The sequence below is a fragment of the Suillus fuscotomentosus genome, assembly GCF_016647785.1.
Source record: "Suillus fuscotomentosus strain FC203 chromosome Unknown F5891scaffold_3, whole genome shotgun sequence".
In the NCBI taxonomy this organism is placed as follows: Eukaryota; Fungi; Basidiomycota; class Agaricomycetes; order Boletales; family Suillaceae; genus Suillus; species Suillus fuscotomentosus.
In genome coordinates this window covers 1,711,404-1,729,009 of record NW_024539515.1, presented here as the reverse complement: position 1 = coordinate 1,729,009, position 17,606 = coordinate 1,711,404, and the positions used below count along the sequence as shown (strand labels likewise).

General features: G+C 48.6%; 11 protein-coding genes across 11 annotated transcripts; 6 read left to right on the top strand and 5 right to left on the bottom strand.

Moving 5' to 3' along the window:
* Positions 1–42: 42 nt before the first annotated feature.
* On the top strand, positions 43–1,939 carry F5891DRAFT_1274296 (chaperonin 10-like protein; the record flags this gene model as incomplete). The annotated part of the gene is made up of 13 exons (XM_041370169.1): positions 43–290; positions 349–395; positions 449–490; positions 549–587; positions 642–672; positions 725–778; positions 831–910; positions 962–1,109; positions 1,156–1,504; positions 1,558–1,567; positions 1,625–1,700; positions 1,757–1,845; positions 1,898–1,939. Exons 1-13 carry the CDS (start codon positions 158–160, stop codon positions 1,937–1,939), a joined length of 1,140 nt encoding a protein of 379 aa, XP_041233075.1. The 5' UTR covers positions 43–157.
* On the bottom strand, positions 1,678–3,914 carry F5891DRAFT_1002021 (ACBP-domain-containing protein). Its single transcript, XM_041360218.1, has 6 exons — positions 3,633–3,914; positions 3,560–3,573; positions 3,443–3,506; positions 3,321–3,393; positions 3,179–3,272; positions 1,678–3,127 (listed from the first exon to the last, which is right to left on the bottom strand). Exons 1-6 carry the CDS (start codon positions 3,746–3,748, stop codon positions 2,133–2,135), a joined length of 1,356 nt encoding a protein of 451 aa, XP_041233074.1. The 5' UTR covers positions 3,749–3,914; the 3' UTR covers positions 1,678–2,132.
* A 181-nt stretch (positions 3,915–4,095) lies between these two features.
* On the bottom strand, positions 4,096–4,909 carry F5891DRAFT_1002018 (uncharacterized protein). The gene is made up of 3 exons (XM_041360217.1): positions 4,660–4,909; positions 4,516–4,601; positions 4,096–4,464 (listed from the first exon to the last, which is right to left on the bottom strand). Exons 1-2 carry the CDS (start codon positions 4,901–4,903, stop codon positions 4,528–4,530), a joined length of 318 nt encoding a protein of 105 aa, XP_041233073.1. The 5' UTR covers positions 4,904–4,909; the 3' UTR covers positions 4,096–4,464; positions 4,516–4,527.
* A 50-nt stretch (positions 4,910–4,959) lies between these two features.
* F5891DRAFT_374297 (uncharacterized protein) lies at positions 4,960–5,848 on the top strand. Its single transcript, XM_041371611.1, has 2 exons — positions 4,960–5,552; positions 5,604–5,848. The coding sequence occupies exon 1, from the start codon at positions 4,996–4,998 to the stop codon at positions 5,476–5,478; it is 483 nt and encodes a 160-aa protein (XP_041233072.1). The 5' UTR covers positions 4,960–4,995; the 3' UTR covers positions 5,479–5,552; positions 5,604–5,848.
* Positions 5,738–6,458, bottom strand: F5891DRAFT_1125333 (dUTPase-like protein; the record flags this gene model as incomplete). Its single annotated transcript, XM_041363956.1, has 5 exons — positions 5,738–5,803; positions 5,854–5,924; positions 5,974–6,075; positions 6,128–6,237; positions 6,292–6,458. The coding sequence occupies 5 exons, from the start codon at positions 6,456–6,458 to the stop codon at positions 5,738–5,740; spliced, it is 516 nt and encodes a 171-aa protein (XP_041233071.1).
* Positions 6,459–6,538: 80 nt separating this feature from the next.
* On the top strand, positions 6,539–8,592 carry F5891DRAFT_374339 (uncharacterized protein). The gene is made up of 2 exons (XM_041371613.1): positions 6,539–7,707; positions 7,759–8,592. The coding sequence occupies exons 1-2, from the start codon at positions 6,614–6,616 to the stop codon at positions 8,519–8,521; spliced, it is 1,857 nt and encodes a 618-aa protein (XP_041233070.1). The 5' UTR covers positions 6,539–6,613; the 3' UTR covers positions 8,522–8,592.
* Positions 8,593–8,662: 70 nt separating this feature from the next.
* F5891DRAFT_1181771 (general substrate transporter) lies at positions 8,663–10,450 on the bottom strand (the record flags this gene model as incomplete). Its single annotated transcript, XM_041366061.1, has 3 exons — positions 8,663–9,165; positions 9,221–10,162; positions 10,216–10,450. 3 exons carry the CDS (start codon positions 10,448–10,450, stop codon positions 8,663–8,665), a joined length of 1,680 nt encoding a protein of 559 aa, XP_041233069.1.
* Positions 10,451–10,768: 318 nt separating this feature from the next.
* On the top strand, positions 10,769–12,110 carry F5891DRAFT_374260 (uncharacterized protein). Its single transcript, XM_041371609.1, has 4 exons — positions 10,769–11,312; positions 11,362–11,805; positions 11,866–11,964; positions 12,040–12,110. The coding sequence occupies exons 1-2, from the start codon at positions 11,175–11,177 to the stop codon at positions 11,650–11,652; spliced, it is 429 nt and encodes a 142-aa protein (XP_041233068.1). The 5' UTR covers positions 10,769–11,174; the 3' UTR covers positions 11,653–11,805; positions 11,866–11,964; positions 12,040–12,110.
* A 54-nt stretch (positions 12,111–12,164) lies between these two features.
* Positions 12,165–13,499, top strand: F5891DRAFT_1181769 (uncharacterized protein; the record flags this gene model as incomplete). Its single annotated transcript, XM_041366060.1, has 10 exons — positions 12,165–12,188; positions 12,247–12,272; positions 12,322–12,541; positions 12,603–12,840; positions 12,891–12,904; positions 12,955–13,031; positions 13,083–13,099; positions 13,156–13,266; positions 13,326–13,354; positions 13,407–13,499. The coding sequence occupies 10 exons, from the start codon at positions 12,165–12,167 to the stop codon at positions 13,497–13,499; spliced, it is 849 nt and encodes a 282-aa protein (XP_041233067.1).
* Positions 13,500–13,625: 126 nt separating this feature from the next.
* Positions 13,626–14,818, bottom strand: F5891DRAFT_374127 (uncharacterized protein). The gene is made up of 6 exons (XM_041371607.1): positions 14,648–14,818; positions 14,538–14,594; positions 14,407–14,483; positions 14,192–14,348; positions 13,962–14,136; positions 13,626–13,904 (listed from the first exon to the last, which is right to left on the bottom strand). The coding sequence occupies exons 2-6, from the start codon at positions 14,568–14,570 to the stop codon at positions 13,741–13,743; spliced, it is 606 nt and encodes a 201-aa protein (XP_041233066.1). The 5' UTR covers positions 14,571–14,594; positions 14,648–14,818; the 3' UTR covers positions 13,626–13,740.
* A 145-nt stretch (positions 14,819–14,963) lies between these two features.
* Positions 14,964–15,838, top strand: F5891DRAFT_940817 (Longin-like domain-containing protein; the record flags this gene model as incomplete). Its single annotated transcript, XM_041374299.1, has 5 exons — positions 14,964–15,035; positions 15,087–15,196; positions 15,255–15,415; positions 15,471–15,632; positions 15,684–15,838. 5 exons carry the CDS (start codon positions 14,964–14,966, stop codon positions 15,836–15,838), a joined length of 660 nt encoding a protein of 219 aa, XP_041233065.1.
* Between the last annotated feature and the right edge of the window lie 1,768 nt (positions 15,839–17,606).

Below are 17,606 nucleotides of genomic sequence, written 5' to 3'. Positions count from 1 at the left end.
CGTCTTGTCATGTGCAAGCTATGTAACGACAGCATGCAGTATCTGGACTCAAGTGACTGATAATGATCTATTTCTTCGGCCCGCGGCGGCCAGCGGCATCAAGGGAGAACGGAGCCACGATCCGCAGGCCACCTTTCTCACTCAAACAATCATCATCATGAGCACAGTCGGTAAGCCCATTATCTGCAAGGCTGCTGTTTGCTGGGGTGCTGGCCAGCCCCTCAAGGTCGAGGAAGTTGAGGTTGCGCCCCCGAGCGCCAATGAAGTCCGCATTAAGATATTGTACACTGGTAAGAAGAGGGGGATCTGCACAGTCATCTTTGGTTGCTGATGGGAGCGATCTTGCAGGTATATGTCATACTGATGAGTACACTCGCAGTGGCAAGGATCCTGAGGTGTGCCTAGAGTTCAGTCTTGCAATGACATGAGCTCATCCGAAGCATCGCAGGGTCTCTTCCCCGTGATCCTTGGTCACGAAGGTGGGGGTGTGGTGAGTCAGAACACCTGTCACTTTACCTATTGCTTCATTGTTCTTCGGGGTTCTCTAGGTCGAATCGGTCGGTGAGGGTGTCACAAGCGTGTCAGTTGTAAGTCTCAATCATAAATACGCTGGCATGCCCTTCCTAAACACCCTTTTCCAGGGCGACCACGTTGTCCCGCTTTACACTGCTGGTGAGCCGATCCCTAACGGTCCCTGAATTCCTTGCTCAGTCTAATTCACCAGAGTGCCGCGAATGTAAATTCTGCAAGAGTGGGAAGACCAACCTGTGTGGAAAAGGTTAGACTCTTGTATCATTCAAAGACATGAGTCTCACGATTATCGTGATCAGTGAGAACAACCCAAGGTCAGGGTCTGATGCCTGATAGCACTAGCCGCTTCACGTGTAAGGGTCAACCCATCCACCACTTTGTATGTGTCCCAATTCCTGTAGCATCTGACGATATTCACTCGCTCGAACAGATGGGAACTTCAACGTTCTCACAGTACACTGTGGTGGCAGAAGTGTCTGTCGTCGCTGTGAACAAGTCTGCGCCTCTTGAGAAGGTCTGTCTCCTTGGTTGTGGAATCACCACCGCATGGGGCGCAGTTGTGAAGCAGCCAGGCATCAGTATGTGAATATCTGGTATTCCTACTGTCACTCATATGGTACGCAGAGGGCTCCAACGTCGCCGTTTTCGGATGCGGTGCCATCGGTCTCGGTGTCATCTCTACCGCGTCGGTAGTCGGTGCTTCTCGGATCATTGCTGTCGATACGAACCCCGCGAAAGATTCTTGGGCAAAGAAAATGGGTGCTACCGAATTCGTCAACCCTACGACGCTCCCGGAGGGCAAGCGCATTCAGGACTACTTGGTCGATATCACTGATGGCGGGTTGGACTTTACCTTTGACGCCACTGGCAATGTACATGTCATGCGTGCTGCATTAGAGTCGTGCCACAAGGGCTGGGGTGTGAGCACCATCATTGGTGTTGCTGCTGCTGGCCAGGAGATATCGACGCGTCCGTAAGTGGTCTGGCGTTTTTCACAGGGCTTCCGTGCTGAAGGTTTCTACAAAGGTTCCAACTGGTAATGATTCAGCTGAAGTAGATGGTCAGTTGTGACTTATGGATGGATGTATTCCAGGTTACTGGTCGCACATGGCGAGGTACCGCGTTTGGAGGAGTGAAGGGTCGCACTGAGCTTCCTGGTCTCGTCGAAGGTGACTCGATTTTCAGTACTTTCAATTCATACCCTCAACAATGTAATTTACCACAGACTACTTGCAAGGCAAGCTCAAGATCGACGAATACGTCACCCACCACCGCAAATTTGCGGAAATCAACGAGGGTTTCCACGACATGCACGTACGTATCACCCTCCTTTATCAACCCAACGGAAGTGTAACTTGACTTCTAGGGTGGTGACTGTATCCGCTGTGTCGTCGATATGACGGAGTAAAAGGATAGGACCAGTTGTGACCACGAATGATAGTCTTGAAACCTCGAATAACTGTTGAACACGAAGTGAAAATGTATCAGCAATTGTGAAGCTTAAATAGATTTTGGGGCGAAGTAAATAATTCTGGGCATCGAGGTATAAATGCAGCATTAATGACTACTCTTGAGCCACCCACGAGTGAAAAAAGTAAGCACTACACACCACTGATCATCCGTCTTCCCCTGTTCCTCCCAGACAAAGCAGCCCATAGTAATATAAGGGCTGCATTAACCTCCCTCCGTCTTGTAGCCGTTTTCTTCCACGTCAGTCTCAGCAACCCGAGAACTGCTAAAGAAAATGATATATCAAGTAACAGTCTCCGCACAATAGTGAGGACCGGAGACCGGTTCTCGCTTCGACCAAAAAATATAACCAGCTGTTTCAATGACAGTGCCATCCGTGACAATGGCTTCAGAACAAACGACCACATTCCCATATCATCCAAATCCCATTCGAGTTCTTCAGGACGGTTATCCGTCGGACTGCCTCTACCGGAAGAGCTTTTCAGGGGAAGCGAAGCGGTGGATCGTTGCGGATGCACCACCTGGGACTCGAGCATATCGAGCCGTTCTGTTATTGCGGCAAGGTGCGTCTGAAGGTTTTCGACGGCTTGCTCCAGGGGTAACCGTGAGGGTGTTCGTATAGGTGCTTCAGCGCCATGAGACCGACTCCCTCGGAGGGAGAGAGCCGACTGAATCTGCGGTGCAAACTCGGGCGACTGGTACGTCCCAGAATAGTGTCCTGGTGGAGGGTATACAGAAGAGGATGCTATTGGTGCTGATTGACTAACGAAGGCGGATTGCGTCTGGAATGTGGGCATTGGTTGCATCGGTGGAATATTTGCGAGCCCAGCAAGTGGTGGCAACATGGCATGTGAGCCCGTTGCAGGAGTACGATATCTTGAAGACATGGAAGAAAGTGGTCTTGGCTGTTGAACAGGCTCACGCACGGATGTGAGTTCGTGTGGTTCGTCGCCTGATTCACCGTTTTCAGAGCTCGAGCCACTGTCCTCCATAACTGCTAATTGTGTAGTATATTGGGCCTCTGGAAGGGTAGAGGAAAATAATTGACCGGGAATTCGATGAATATCGCTATCTGAGGCACTGGAGCTTGACGACCGGGAGTAGGACCGCGACCTCGGAAGAGAATCTAGGTGGAATATATCAATTTAGCACAGGGAAATTTTAGCGTTGGACATACGGCTCATCACGAGATTTGACGGGTCACCACCATAAGACTGGAGTTCATTCATGAGGTCACGAGCAACGGTCTTGTCCGAGTATTTACTTAAAACCTGTATTGAAATTAATCTCGGGCATCATGGAATTACCCAAGATCGTACCTTCAGTAAAGCATCCACGTAAAGCCATTTGGCTTCATATAGATCAAGATCCTTATGCTTTGCCCATGCGTCCCTGTAGTCCCCGTTAACATGTGATAACGCAAGAGTCGACGTGGACCAACCACTTTGCCCGGCCTAGCATATCCCACATGCCTGGACGACCGCCTTGGACATTTCCAAGAGTCGCTATGCATAGTGATATAAGTAAAGAGATGCTCTGAAATGTGATTGTGAGTCACCTTGCTTGTACAAGCTGATGTTAAAAGCCAGTAAGTAAATGTGAACTTGAAGATGTAAAGTCATGTAACACACCTGTACATCGTCAGTTTCTCCTCATAGCCAGTTTGTATGGGCCCAGTCTTTGGGAGGCCCTGCACTATCTCCACTGCCCGATGGAATTGCGCATTGATAAGTTCATGCGAATCCATAGTGAAACGAAAGGGGATGAACTTGTAAAAGATGTAGCGCGTACAAAGAATAGAGTGAAGAAGTGATAGTGAAATTATGAGTTGTGTCTGTTCAGTATGACAGTATGCCTGCAGCGTCACGGTGACGCAAACCGGCCTTATGCCAGCACTGCCTTGAGCGCTTCACTTGACATGTTGGTTTTCGGGATTCGCCGAATGCGCTCCAGGCCGCGGTAGCAGATGAAGCAAATAAAACGATTCCTTCTTTAACAGTCTGACTGGAAATATTATTATTAGGAACTAACATGGACCATTCAATATTTCAATGTTCAAGCTCAAGTCCGTCCCACCCAAGGCGAATGCAAGCCTGTAGTAGAGTCGCGAGCAGCGTTTCGCTTCATGGATAGTCACCATTTGATGAACAGAACGCCTCAGATCACTCTGGTGTCTGGACCAAGCATTCCCTTACTGGCATATTTCATGGTCAACATGAAGGAAACCGCTGATCATTCATGCGGGAGGTGGAGAAATCCTTACGCCGCTACATACTTGAAACCAGAATCCTTTTTATTTGGCACATTTATCTCAGTAGGATTAGAGGCAGAAATGTGGTCAATGGAGCCAAATGACTTGCACAAGGCTACTTGGGCCAGCGTGAAAGCGGCATTCCAAACAACTTGAAAGCAGCCAGGATTAGATATTTATACAGAAATTATTCCAAAAGCCTGCGCTGCAGTCTTGGATGCTGAATGAGCGTAAACTTTATAACGACGGATACTCTGGCGTACATGTGCATTGGCTTAAGATGAACCTGTTGACCATTTGTATTTCAATGAACCACTGATTCTCTCCTCCTGCCCACTAATTTGTTTGCCTGCATATGCCGGTGAATTTGTGTCTGCTTCTCCTGGGAGTGGAAGATACGAGCTCACCTCTCCAGTACAACTTCCCCCAAGCCTTTCCGTGGTTCCCCTCGAGCTTGAGCCGTGTCCGTGTTACTTGCCAGTAGCAGCTTCTTATACCTTTCTCCGTCCAACGGATCTGGTATACACGCTGGCCAACACCGCCTCCGGGTGCTCGAGAAAGTATCTGGTAAAGGTTTGCAGGTGTTGCTCGTAGAGATGGAGGAAGGGTACTCGGTAATAGGCCTTGAATAGCGCGAGCTGCTCGTTCCATGTTGACGCAACAGTTTGAGCAAACACTAATGGAAATTATTTATTATGTCCGATCTCCCATAAATTTCCCACGCTGTTCTGCCTCTTCACCATATGTTACTGCGTTCAGTCAGACAAGCAAGGCGCGTGTGGCGTCGTTCTCTGAATGTCCCTTTGCAATACTCGACGTCTCGAGCGACAGTTGAAACCGACAAGTATGGTATACCACTTACGCCCACCTGGTCCGTCCAGGAATTATTGTCTTCTTATCCAGCTCCGTCGATATCACCAGCCACATTCAAACGATTGCATGAGCTGTCTGCATTATTACCACCCGAAGAGGGTACACAGGAATATGTAAAGCTAAAGCACGAACTCGAGGAATTGATCAAGCTTGTGGAGGCCACGAAGCTGATCAAAGTAGAGGAAACGGGCAATGTAGGCATCCCAGACGGGCGGGTAATAGCAGAAGGGTCTGGGATACCGCTCGACAGAACACCACGCGAGAACGGAGATGTGAGAGGTCGGGATCTACTCTCATATGCGAGCCGTAGCGCGAATGGGATGTACGTCGTCGAGACAGATCGCTCTAGATGATTCACTCTTGGAGAGCACACAAGTTCTACAGTCGCGCCCCCAGTGATGATTTTGCACCATTAATGTATAATCAGGTGAGTACGACCTTAAAAGGGCCCACAAAGACGCTGACATATAGGAATCAGTAGACATCCACAATGCATTCACATTCAACATCACAAGCAGGACTAAACCAACTCGTAATGAGCATCAATCCCGTCGCAAAAAATTAGGCTCCCTTCTCGTGATAATATAAAGGCAGCATAGTTGATACAATATGTTACAGCGAGCCGTGCCCACCCGTAGAGCCGAACCCCCCTGCTCCACGTGGTGTTTCATCGAGGTTCTGCTGGATGATCAATCACATAACTAAGAACGTGAGTAAGCAAGACGCACTTCCACTTCCATAACATCAGGCGTATAAATGCGCTCGATGATTAATTGAGCTATCCGGTCGCCTTCTTCGACTACGCACCCGATTAGCAACACGCTAATTAGATTTACTCTTTTACGAACCTTGGAAGTCTTTGTCTGAGAGGTTGAAAAGCAGAACAAAGACGACACCTCTGTAGTCCGCGTCGATGACACCAGCACCCGTGTCAATCATGAATTTCGATGCTGAAAGAAAATTACTGGTCAAACACTACATAGCACACAGAACACGACCTACCAAGACCGCTGCGAGGTGCAACTCGCCCATAAGTGCCCGCAGGAACAGCAATGGAAAGCTGGGTGTCAACCAGCGCCTTGCCGTGCGCTGGAATCACTTTTTTCTCTGCGCTGTATTGTGTTTCCCGGTCAAACTACTATGTCTGTTTATTGAATGCGCGTCACCTGTATAAATCATACCCCGCAGCCAAATTCGATCCTCTAGTAGGAATCTTGGCCTTGTCAGAGAGTCTCTTAACTAGCAACTGCAGCGTGGGGGCAGACGCGTCATTGTCAGCGCTGTCGGACACAGACATCCTGCGTTTCTTGAGTTGCGGCGAGTCAATTCCCATAATGTTACTGATAATGTTGCAGTTGTACTTTATAAAAGAAAAGCGCGTGACGAGACGCGTCGGATGTATATTTCTGAGTTTTAAAAGCGTGTCAACTCCGCCCTTATTACCATCTTGGACCTTGGTCACGAGAACTACTGGCACGGTCCAACATTATGGACTTGTCGCAGCTAGAACTCCCCATCACATCTTACTTTGGGCGAAATAAGAAGGACAAGAGAGAGGCAGAACCAGCCAAGAAGAGAAAACTCTCGGCGGCTGCGGACGACAGGGGAGGTCCAGGAAAACGGGAAAGGCGGGCAGCAGTTTCTGCTGATGCGCGTAAGGGTCCTCGGGGCAGCGCCAAACAGACAAAGACAACTAAGAAGCAAATAAAGTTTCCTACTTCGAAGTCTCCGGTCGCATCGACCTCCAGCCGGAGAGAGAGAGCATCACCACCCGGACCATCTCACGATGTAGTGGTCATCGGCTCATCACCCGAGCGGCCGGTTGCAGGCAGCTCTCACTCAGTGAAGAGTACCTCAAACACTGTCTCCCATAGAATAAAGGCTCCTGTGCATCTTGCTAGTGCTCCGGAGCAGTCTCTAGCCACTCCTCCCCCAACAAACCAAACGAAGAAGCGAACGCTCACAGTAAGCACTGCGGTGGTTCAGCTCCTCTCTCCGAGGGCCACCCCCACTACGATTATTCCTGCCATTACATCTTTACCTACTCCAGAGACCAATGTGCGCAAACCCAGCAATATACATGCACCGTCCGGTTTGCGCACAGTCGTTGGTGCAACGTCGCCACGCAGAGCCAAGAATGGGTCCGACCCTCGTATACCATCAAGCCTCTCTCCAGGTTCTGCCCCGCTCATTAAGAAGCTCATTGTCCCAATAGATACCGACAGAGACGTCCAGTCAAGAAAACATGCGGATGGCTTCAATGGGACAAAGCAGGCAATAGATTCTGATGACCCATTTATCTGTGCGTCCAGAGACAACGAAGTGGTCCATGCAATACCTGCATCTTCTCCAGATTTACCATTTAAGAACTTGCACTCTGCTCCTGCTATAATTGAAGAACTTGTCCCGTCGTCGCAAAGTCAATACTTGCTTGCGTTAGATGCGACGCCTAGTCGCAAGCGGATAGCAAGACCTGCATCAATCAACTATGAGCCTATCCCAAGCTCACAGTCCCAGGAGGAGGGAGTGATGAGCATGTCATCTTTGTCCGGAAGCTTGCTGAATAAGTGGTCGCTGACAAGGTCAGCAACACATGTCCGTGTCATAATCCGTTACTTACCAGTAACTTTCAGAATCGAAGTCGATTTCCCAACACCGCATCCCATTGCACATGTTGCCCATAATAATCGCAGCGAGCGCAATCCACTGCACCAATTTACCCTTGGGTCGAGCCCTGCTACATCTCCCGTTGTTTCTCCGTCTAGAAGATTCTCTCATTCGTTTTTGGCAACCAAATCTCCAAGAAATAGATTCTCGTTCATTGCGTCGCCGTCTCGCAGCCCTTTGAAAGGGACTCCACGCCGCATTCTAGACAAGATCACGCCCCTCAATAAGCCCGTGGAGCACCCAGGGCCCGTTGAGGACGACTCTGTCACAGAGCCAGAGTCAGAACCAGAAGTACTCAAACCTGCTCAAGATGACGACTCCGAAACTGAGCCCGAATCGGTAATAGAGGTACTCAAACCTGCTCAAGATGATGACTCCGAAACCGAGCCAGAATCAGAACCGATTGTCAGACCCCCGACAGAGATCCCAAACCACAAATCGGAAGACGTGGCCCAGCAACCTCGAGCAATTGCATCTAGAACCTCCATCCCACATTCAAACCCATCCACCATACTTTCTCCCTATAGAAAGCGGCGTACATTCGATTCGTCGTGCACTTCCTCGCTGGACGATTTGATGCAACAGGGCGCTGGAATGAGTGTCCCAGCCTCACGCAGACCTTTCTTATTACCTTCAAAAACCCCACCGCCTGCGGCGAGAGATTTCCTCGAGATGTTCCAAGACGATGGAAGTTACCCTGATGATTTCCCGGAATCCCTGCGTTGTTAAAATTTAAGTCGAGTATTGGTTAGCAGAGCACAGAAGCAGTCGTTGGATTATTATGCGCATGGACGTTGGTTGAATAACTTATGCATTGGTATTATTGTCCGGCATACAAGTTCATTAGTCTACTAAGTCCATCGGGTCAAGCTAAACGTCAGACGCGATCGTAACAACGGAAGACCTTTCCTTCATGACAGTCGAAGCTTCGTCCTTGGCTGCTGGTGTAGTGAACGTGCTGGGTTGAAGAGTGACCTCTGAATCGGTAATGACAGGTAAACCCGAGCGTTCTCGTTGGATCGCATTCGCACTCCTCTCAGCCTGCTCGCGTGCATGACCTTCATCGTCCATGACCTTGTCGCCGAATACCTCGCCAAGGTCTTCCAGGGTGTGGTGGGCAGTTTCAGGATAGATGAACCAGACGACGATAACAGAGATGATACAAAAGCCGACGAGGACGAAATAGTAGCCTGCATTGATAGCGTTGAAAAGCGGGGGAGTGATGAAGGCGATAATGAAGTTGAAAAGCCAGTTGGTGCCCGTGCTGAGAGACATGCCCTTGGCGCGAGCACGGAGAGGAAATATTTCGGCACCGAGGAGCCAGGGGCCGGGGCCCCAGGTGGCACCGAAGAAGAATAAGTATAGACAAACACCTAGTGGGGATGAGCTCCAGTGCATATTTTGCCTGCAAGTAAAATAATGACATACCAAAGAAGATAGCGTCAGCAGCAGAAACTCGGGCAGATCCCAGAGGAAGACTGTCTGCGTAGTATTGGAGACCACCGACAATAGAAAGGGATGCGGCCAGCGCAAGACTTCCAAAAAGCAAGAACGCCCGGCGTCCAAATTTGTCGATCAAAAACATTGCAGGAATGGTTCCGGAACAGTAGACCAGAGCACAAGCACCAGAGTAGAGCAGGGAGCGGGAAATTGTGAAGCCGGCACGAGTGAGGTTGGATGGTAAGAAATACAAGATGGCATTGATCCCGTTGAGCTGAGCAAACATCTGGCAGGTGATGCCGACGACGCATCGACGAGTGTATTGCGTGAAGAGTTGACGCCAGGAAGCTTGACCCATGTGTGCTTCGAACTCAACAGCGGCGACAATCTCAGCGTAGGTAGCCAGAATTTTGGGGTCTGAGACATTTCCAGCGCCGTGTAAGTCTGCGAGAGTTATCAAAGCCTCCTTCTGGAAGCCATTCTGGGCCAGCCAGCGGGGTGTTTCGGGAAGGAAAAACGTCCAGAAGATGAGAATCAGTGCAATAGCAGCCTGTACGATGTATGGGCCACGCCATGAGATCTCGGAAGGCATGGCGAAGAAGAAGCCATATCCGACCCAAGCGGAAACAGCGTAACCGATATTGAGGCAGATATATTCGATACTGACAAACAAACCGCGGGCATGAGCAGGGGCGATTTCGCACTGCAAAATCGGGACAGTCATGGAGAGTATGCCGACACCTAAACCCTGGATACATCGGCCAGCGATAAGGGTGCCGAGGTTTGGAGCAAAGACCTGAATGAGAGCGGCAATGAAATACATGACACCTCCGATACGGACAGACATCCGCCTGCCAAGAAGGTCACAGAGGTAGGCAGCAATGAATGAAGCCAGCAGCGCTGTTAGGTTTAAACAAGCAACGGTTATAGCTAACAACAGGGTTGTTTGAGTGACATGAGGATGAAAAAAAGACGAGTCAAACCTTGTATGAAAGGGTCCACGCCGGTCTGGCCGGCTTGGATTTGCGCCATAGTAACTTCCTTGCCAAACATTCGATGGATAAAAGAGGGCTGAACCTGAGCCGCTGCGATACTTCCTTGGCCATAGCCAAACATAGCGTCCCCGAGAGATGCAAGGGCGGATGACATATAGAGTAAAGGCCTCCCGACCATCCATTGTGGATAACGAGCAGAATAGGTCTTAGGACGAAAGAACATAGTAAGTATCGTTGTCGAAATGAAGCAAGAGTGAATAATTGTAGCGGAAAGGCAACCTGCACCTGTGGGATAGAAAGTGAATGAGAGACCAGCTAACTAGTCGAGGGGTTTTATATGAGCCAGGCTGATTGGAAACATGATGACGCACTGGACTCGGATGTCTCAGACTGGTCACTGACATCCAACCCAACTACAAAGGTAGAAAATGTTGATAGCTAAATGAGCTAATATCGACGCCAAAGAACGCTGGGGATTTGAATCCAAGCCATGACTGAAGGCTGCGACCAGTACGGTAGTACTAGGGCCGAGTTGAATCAATCACAAGCTATAAATAGTCACCTAAAGCCGTATGTCAGGTTTCTTGTTTCCATTCGACACACTTCCTCCCAGCTGAAGTTGAAAATTTTCAAAGGACTCCATGTTTCTGACGATGAAGTTCTTGGCAGAGTTCACCTGCTGCTTCACACCAGCGACGAATAAAAGAGCAATGGACTACGGACGACGAGAACGCGCCACCAATGTGGTCCCTTGTCACTAGCGAAGGGCTCGTCAAACAAATTCTGGATACCCAGGAAAATGGGAAGGTGGCTAAGATCTTCATGGGACAGGTCACAGGAGGATCACGCTACCGAACCAGAAATCTTGAAAATCGCTCAGGTGCACAATACTGTCAAAACTATGATATTCCTGAGTTGCTTTGACACAACAAGTCCACCAATCCAACATGAATTCCACGATCCCACGTCCGCCGTCTGAAAAGCGTTTGGCGTTCCAGAACCCACCACGGGCAGTCGTGTGCTCTACATCCTCCACCCCATCACGACGCTACATGGCAAAGACCTTTTCGACGTGTGGCTTCAAAGTACGTGTTTCATCACATCTATGTGGCTCTTCGTCGACATCGTGTGCAGGCCACGTCACTCTGGAAGGCAGAGGTCTATTATCGAGATGTTAGCCCTGGAGACATGAGGCAAATGACCTGGGTCCTCGGGGCAACGAACACACGGGTACGATGCGGGCGGCGCGCCCCACCCCCGCCGTCCATGGCACTCGAGCTTCTCAACCAAGAGGGTCAACGAGGCGAAGCCGAGCACCTATATGGCTGTGATATGGAATTGTTTGTGTGGTGTTTCGCCTGGATTTGCTTGCGTTACGAGGCGGGTGTTATTCTACCAGCGAAATTGTGCCCTTTCAATGGATAGGCGACTTCAGATAATCTGTGAAGAAGTACTATTTCCTAGGTCATTTTTCAAAAGTTGAACCCTCGAACACAGACCAAAACATATAGGATCTCCTCTGGCTCTGTTTTGCGGTGCTAGACACAGACACTTTTAATCGCTAGAGTCATTCTCTCAGTATGTAACAACCATACGCTGGTGAAATAGAATCAGTATCAGATTTCAATTATTCTCTAGGCAAATTCACAAAAACAAAGTGCTAGGCTAAGCTCAGCAACGTTCTCACAGTACTAGTGGTTTTCTTTGCTTGTTCCGCTATAGAAGAACTTCCTTTCGGTGGGTTGTTTTCAAACAAATATCGCCTTTCGTGATTCACTCATGGACATGTGTCGGTTGGGATGATGACTGCAGTCTCCAGTAGCTATAAATAGGCACCTAATCTTATACTTGATCCGTCTATCCATGATCAGCAGCTTGTTACTATAAACAACAACGATTTCATCTTGAACCACAATCACGACTTATCAAACCTGGTCATGTCCCAACGCCTTGCGAACAAAGTAATGTAGATAGATACCTTGCAATGGGGCATACTGCTGATAGAAATTTCGATTGCAGGTTACCCTCATCACCGGAGCCGGCTCGTGAGTCTGCTCGAACAGATCGCGTTTTCTGATCTGAAGGGTATCACAGTGGCATCGGTCTTGAATCGTCCCTTCTCTTCGCTCAGGAAGGCGCCAATGTTTTGTTGGTAGACATCAACATAGCAGCTGCGCAGAAAGGTGCTGCGCTTATCCGGCAACGCTTCCCAAACGTCAAAGCGCTGGCCCTTCACGCTGATGTCGGGAAGGAAGATGACATCAAAGGAGCGGTCGATCTTGCTGTTGCAGAATTTGGTAGATTGGACGTGATGGTACGATTCATATCATGTGATCATCCGCACGATGTTTCAACGAATCCCAATAAATCTACAGTTCAACAATGCAGGCATCATGCACCCAGAAGACGATCATGCCCTCAATACCGAGGAGAAGATCTGGGATCTGACAATGCAAATCAACGTGAAGGGTGTCTGGTGGGGCTGCAAGTATGCTATCATGGCTATGCGGCAAAATCCTGTCGACGAAGATAAAGGCCTCCGTGTCGGTGGTTCTATCATCAACACTGCGAGCTTTGTCGCACTCATGGGCGCCGCCACACCACAGTTAGCATGTACGTTAACACACCACATTTTAAAAAAGACGATTCACTGTGTTCTTCAGATACTGCGTCCAAGGTAAGTATAATAGTCGTTCGCTGAGGTACGTTAGCTTGAAAGAACACCAGGGTGCTGTGTTGTCCATGACACGAGAGCTCGCAATGGTGCATGCGAGAGAAGGAATTCGGCTGAACTCCCTATGCCCGTAAGTTGAAGTGAAACTTGCATTGCTATGTGCTGACCTTAATGCTGACAGCGGCCCGCTGAAGACGCGTCAGTGCATAATAACGACACAAAAATCAATGTTGCTGACGTATCATGTCTTGAAGCTCTTTTGATGGATTTCCTCAACACGTCGGAAAAGAAAGAGCGCCGGCTTGTTCATCTCCCTATGGGTCGGTTCGGTGAGGCCGTGGAACTCGCCAAGGCTGCATTGTTCTGTACGTTTTTGCTTGGGTATCACTATCTGGTTGATCTGATTTCACCGTCGCATACGCAGTGGCGAGCGATGACAGCAGTTATATGACTGTACGTTCCTTTCCAATTAGTGTGAGATTTCTTTTCAATGCCACGTCAATAGGGCACAGATTTCAAGGTCGACGGAGGCCTTACCTCGTGCTATGTTACCCCTGTCGGAGAACCAACCCTCCAGCCTCCCGCCAGTCTCATTTGAAGGTGAATTAACTGCAATAAACATACAACCTGACAGTGGAAACCGGGTCCATTATTAATTGAAAGAGATGAAAATGACCCAAGTTGTTATATGATACAAGACGATGGTGAACTATAAACAGCCCAGAACCTCCACAGGCCAGGAATAAAAGAATCGATGAGGTCTGGCAAAGCAGGAGAATAAACAAATACGGAAAGTCTAAGATGATAGATATGCGACTAGGATCCCGTCATCGATCAAATTAACTGGCCTTCTTTTTTGCAAGGCGTCTCTTATCGCCTTGTGCTTTTCTCATCTTGGCGATCTCAATGCCTATATCGTTTTGCAGCTGCTTGTGTAGGGCGGGACGATATCCAAGCATGAACATCAATTCCAAGTGCACAAAGAACGGAGCGAGTACAAGGGCTAGAAAGGATTGTTAGCAGCCAAGATACGAATTAAATACGTGGTTGATGAACCTACCACCGACAATGTTGTCTAGAAGGGCTGGAGCACGACCCTCGGCAAGTCCATGTCCGAGGAACTGTGCAATCCATGAAATGACTTGAACAATGATTGCGTCTCGAATGCCATCAGGACGGTGCGCGTGAGCTGTTGCTGTCAACAATAACAATACTATTTGCGGCGCGTACAACAACTGGGACTGGTGTCAGATGGCGCTACAGATGGGACCCATGGCGTGAGAGACTGACCGCAGCAAACGGTTCAAGGATGATGTAGTATCCAAGATATATGGCAGCGACCACCGCGGACGTATTCAAATCGAACGATAGGTACTCATTGAACGTATAGCGAAACACGGGCAAGAATGCGGGAGTTTGGATACGAGTAGCCAACAACAGTGAACTCCTAGATCGGACCAATGTGGTACATAATCCGTACTGCGCGTAGTGAGAAGATGACGCACCACAGAATAGCTGGGACCCCGAATATGTGAACGAGGATGTTGATTGGATTGGAATGATAGGAACCGTAGAAGGTAAGCTGTTAAGACGAACGTCACGTAGAAAGTCGACGGGATTCACATTTGGCACGCACCTGTTTGCGAACGTCGAACAAGGAGAGTGTCATGATGATGGTGGTTGTCAACAGGTACTGATTTAAAACTAAATGCCGACCCCTGGAACATGTTTAGATAAAACGCTCACGAGTAACGCGGACAAATCATATTCCAACGGAACGCAACCCTGCCGGCGGCAGACACCGAACGAGATGCAAATGACAACTTCCTCGAACTTTTTCCAATGTGATACCTGCCCGACTTTCTGTGAGTGACAAGAGATTCACCTTCACCGGCCGGTCAATCGAACTGACAGAATTCAAGAAGGCTTTGAGGAATTTGGCTCATTGAGCTTATTGCCCGAGGTTTCCTCTTTCGGATGTCGACCAATTTACCGCCGGTCACGTGCTTCTACCATCTCCGCAATTACTTCCACTTGAGCCACGACAACATCATCTCCCACCATGGTCCGCTCAACAATAATAGTTCGCGCAACAGATGCTTTGCCAATGGCAGCAAGCGTGGATGATGAACAGGTTAGATTCTTCAACATCTTCATTACTGAGGAGGCTCATTTACCCTAATAGACCGAGCAGGCTCTTCAGGAGCACAAGCAACAGTCGAAACTAATTTTTCGACGCATTACTCCCAACTCGGAACCGCGGTGTTCCATCGAAAGTGGGCAGTACACGCTTCAGTGAGTGTCCGTTCTTATTTCGATCAGGCTCCGCATACTAAGCCGCCGGCTGGTATAGCTACCTCCTCGCGGATAATGTTGTGTACCTCACCATTGCGGACAAATCTTACCCGCGGAAACTTGCCTTCTCGTATCTAGAAGAACTTTCAAAGGAGTTCTCCGTATCTTACGGACCCAAAGTAGAGTCTGTGCGGAAACCTTATGCCTTTGTCGGGTTTGGTGCGCGATTTTACTGCACCAATTGTTGCCGAGGACTAATTCGTGCTGCATTCAGATACCTTCATGTCAAAAACAGCACGGTTATATCAGGATACACGCGCGGCTGATACAGCTGGATCATCAAACCTGGACAACTTAAACAATGAATTGCAAGATGTCACTCGAATTATGACCAAGAACATGGAAGAGCTGTTGTGGAGGGGGGACTCGTTAGACAGTGAGTGTGGAGATTCTATGTGCTCTTCTTTCATGCTTCGACACCTTACAGGAATGTCGCATCTGTCAACTTCTCTGCGTTCTGAATCGGAAAAGTACCGCAAGGCAGCAAGAAACATAAATATCCAGGCGCTCATACGACAATATGCACCATTTGGTGCTGTGGCACTTATTCTTATCATCATGTTGTGGTGGCGGTTCTCATGAACTACATTCGGACTCCTTCTGCGAAGAGTTGGACATCTTTCACCCGGGCAAAGTAATCTATTACCTTTTGCAAGATCTTTGTAATATTGTCTTCCATTGGACCAGTATGTCATGTTTTCTGTTGCCATCTGAATCTGGAATCTACAGCAAGTGGCGTCTCCTCGCCCCTTCGCAGTGCTGGTCAAGTACAATATTAGAACGGGTCATAATTGATATTGACGTCAAATCGCACGATCTCCTCGTTCGTACCCTTCCTTACCGACAGTAATATTCTGACATAGGCTGCTGAAAGTCTCGAATAGTCTCGATGAATCACATCATGCTGCTTATCTCCCTCTGAAGGATATCGTCTCGTTTGTTATGTCGCAAAGCGACTGAATATTCTACAAGTGTGAATGTTTTTGGGAGCAATGTTCAATCCACATGGCAATAATCGACATCTCCGTTGTAGGGAAATTAATGGCACATTGTCATTTTTTCGGCGGAGATACGTGATAGTCAGAAGCATCACGGGCTTTCAGCTTTCCGCAAGACTAATCGTTTGACCACATGGAACTTAATTCGGCGCGACAGCTGGTTGTTTGCTTTCATTTACAGCAATAAATTGAACAAAATCTCGACATGACCACAAAGAAGCTTGGACGCCAAAATCAATGGATGTGAGTTCTTCCAAAAAATGGAGGTACTCACGGCGCCCCTGCACAGTCACAGTCTACGGAAAAGGAAGTCAAGTGCTTCCTAGGAGCCGCGTTTCCAGGCAAACTCGCAGTCATGGGTGCATCGCTTAATCATTCCGGGAAGTCCACCACTATATTCAGAGTATCGTGAAGAGCTGTATGATATTACCGAATGGTGCTATCCGCTTACCGGCCACTTCCTCTCGCAGCTGGAGTGTCAGAAGTTTGAAAGGGAGAATCGTTGGCGTACCCCGATGCTCGAGAGTCCCATCTCGTGAAGCATGCGTTAATACCGCAGTTTCTGAGACCCAACTCCACCGCGTACTAGACTCAGCTACCGAAAGACCACAGCTGGCATTCAGTTTGTAGGGAGAAGTAATACGGTAAGAGTAAATTATTGCCTACAAACTTGCGTCAACGATTGACACCTTGTGTAACTTGCAGTGAATATACCATGCTTGGTTCATGTATCATCAACTCAGGGCAGCTTGCGAAGGATCTGCTCGAATAGCGCAGTAACTATACCCCGAATTACTTCCGCGGAACCGACTGTTACATTTCATAGATGATGGAAGAACTTCCTTGTTTTGTCGAAATATGGCAACAGGTTTAAGCGTACCGCCTAAAAATTCGCCGTACTGTTGGCACTAGGCGAACATCGTGCACCCATCGATGCCAAGGTGTGCCATTTCCTAAAGGGATATTACTCAAAGAATTCCGTGATCATAAACATCTGTTAGCAGAGCGGACCGTGCACAAAATACAACTATTGCCGAGGACGAGGACGAGAGCATTTATCACAAGACTTTCAACACTCCGAACACTTCATTTGACACATGTAGTGGGCTCATCATGTATGTCTGTGCGTGTTTATACTTTTTTCAACATTAGGCAACGGTGCTGACGGCTTGTGACTTGTGAGGCACCTTCGTTGTTGGTACCTGAAAGCGTCATTCCAACAGTTTTTCGTCAGAAATGGTCGACGACCTGTCTGATGCTGAGAAAGTAACGCTACCTCACGGTATTGTTTCTCGATCTTTCACTGCATCTGATTGCTTGAGGGGAAGGCGCTGAGAGAGGCACAGGTCATC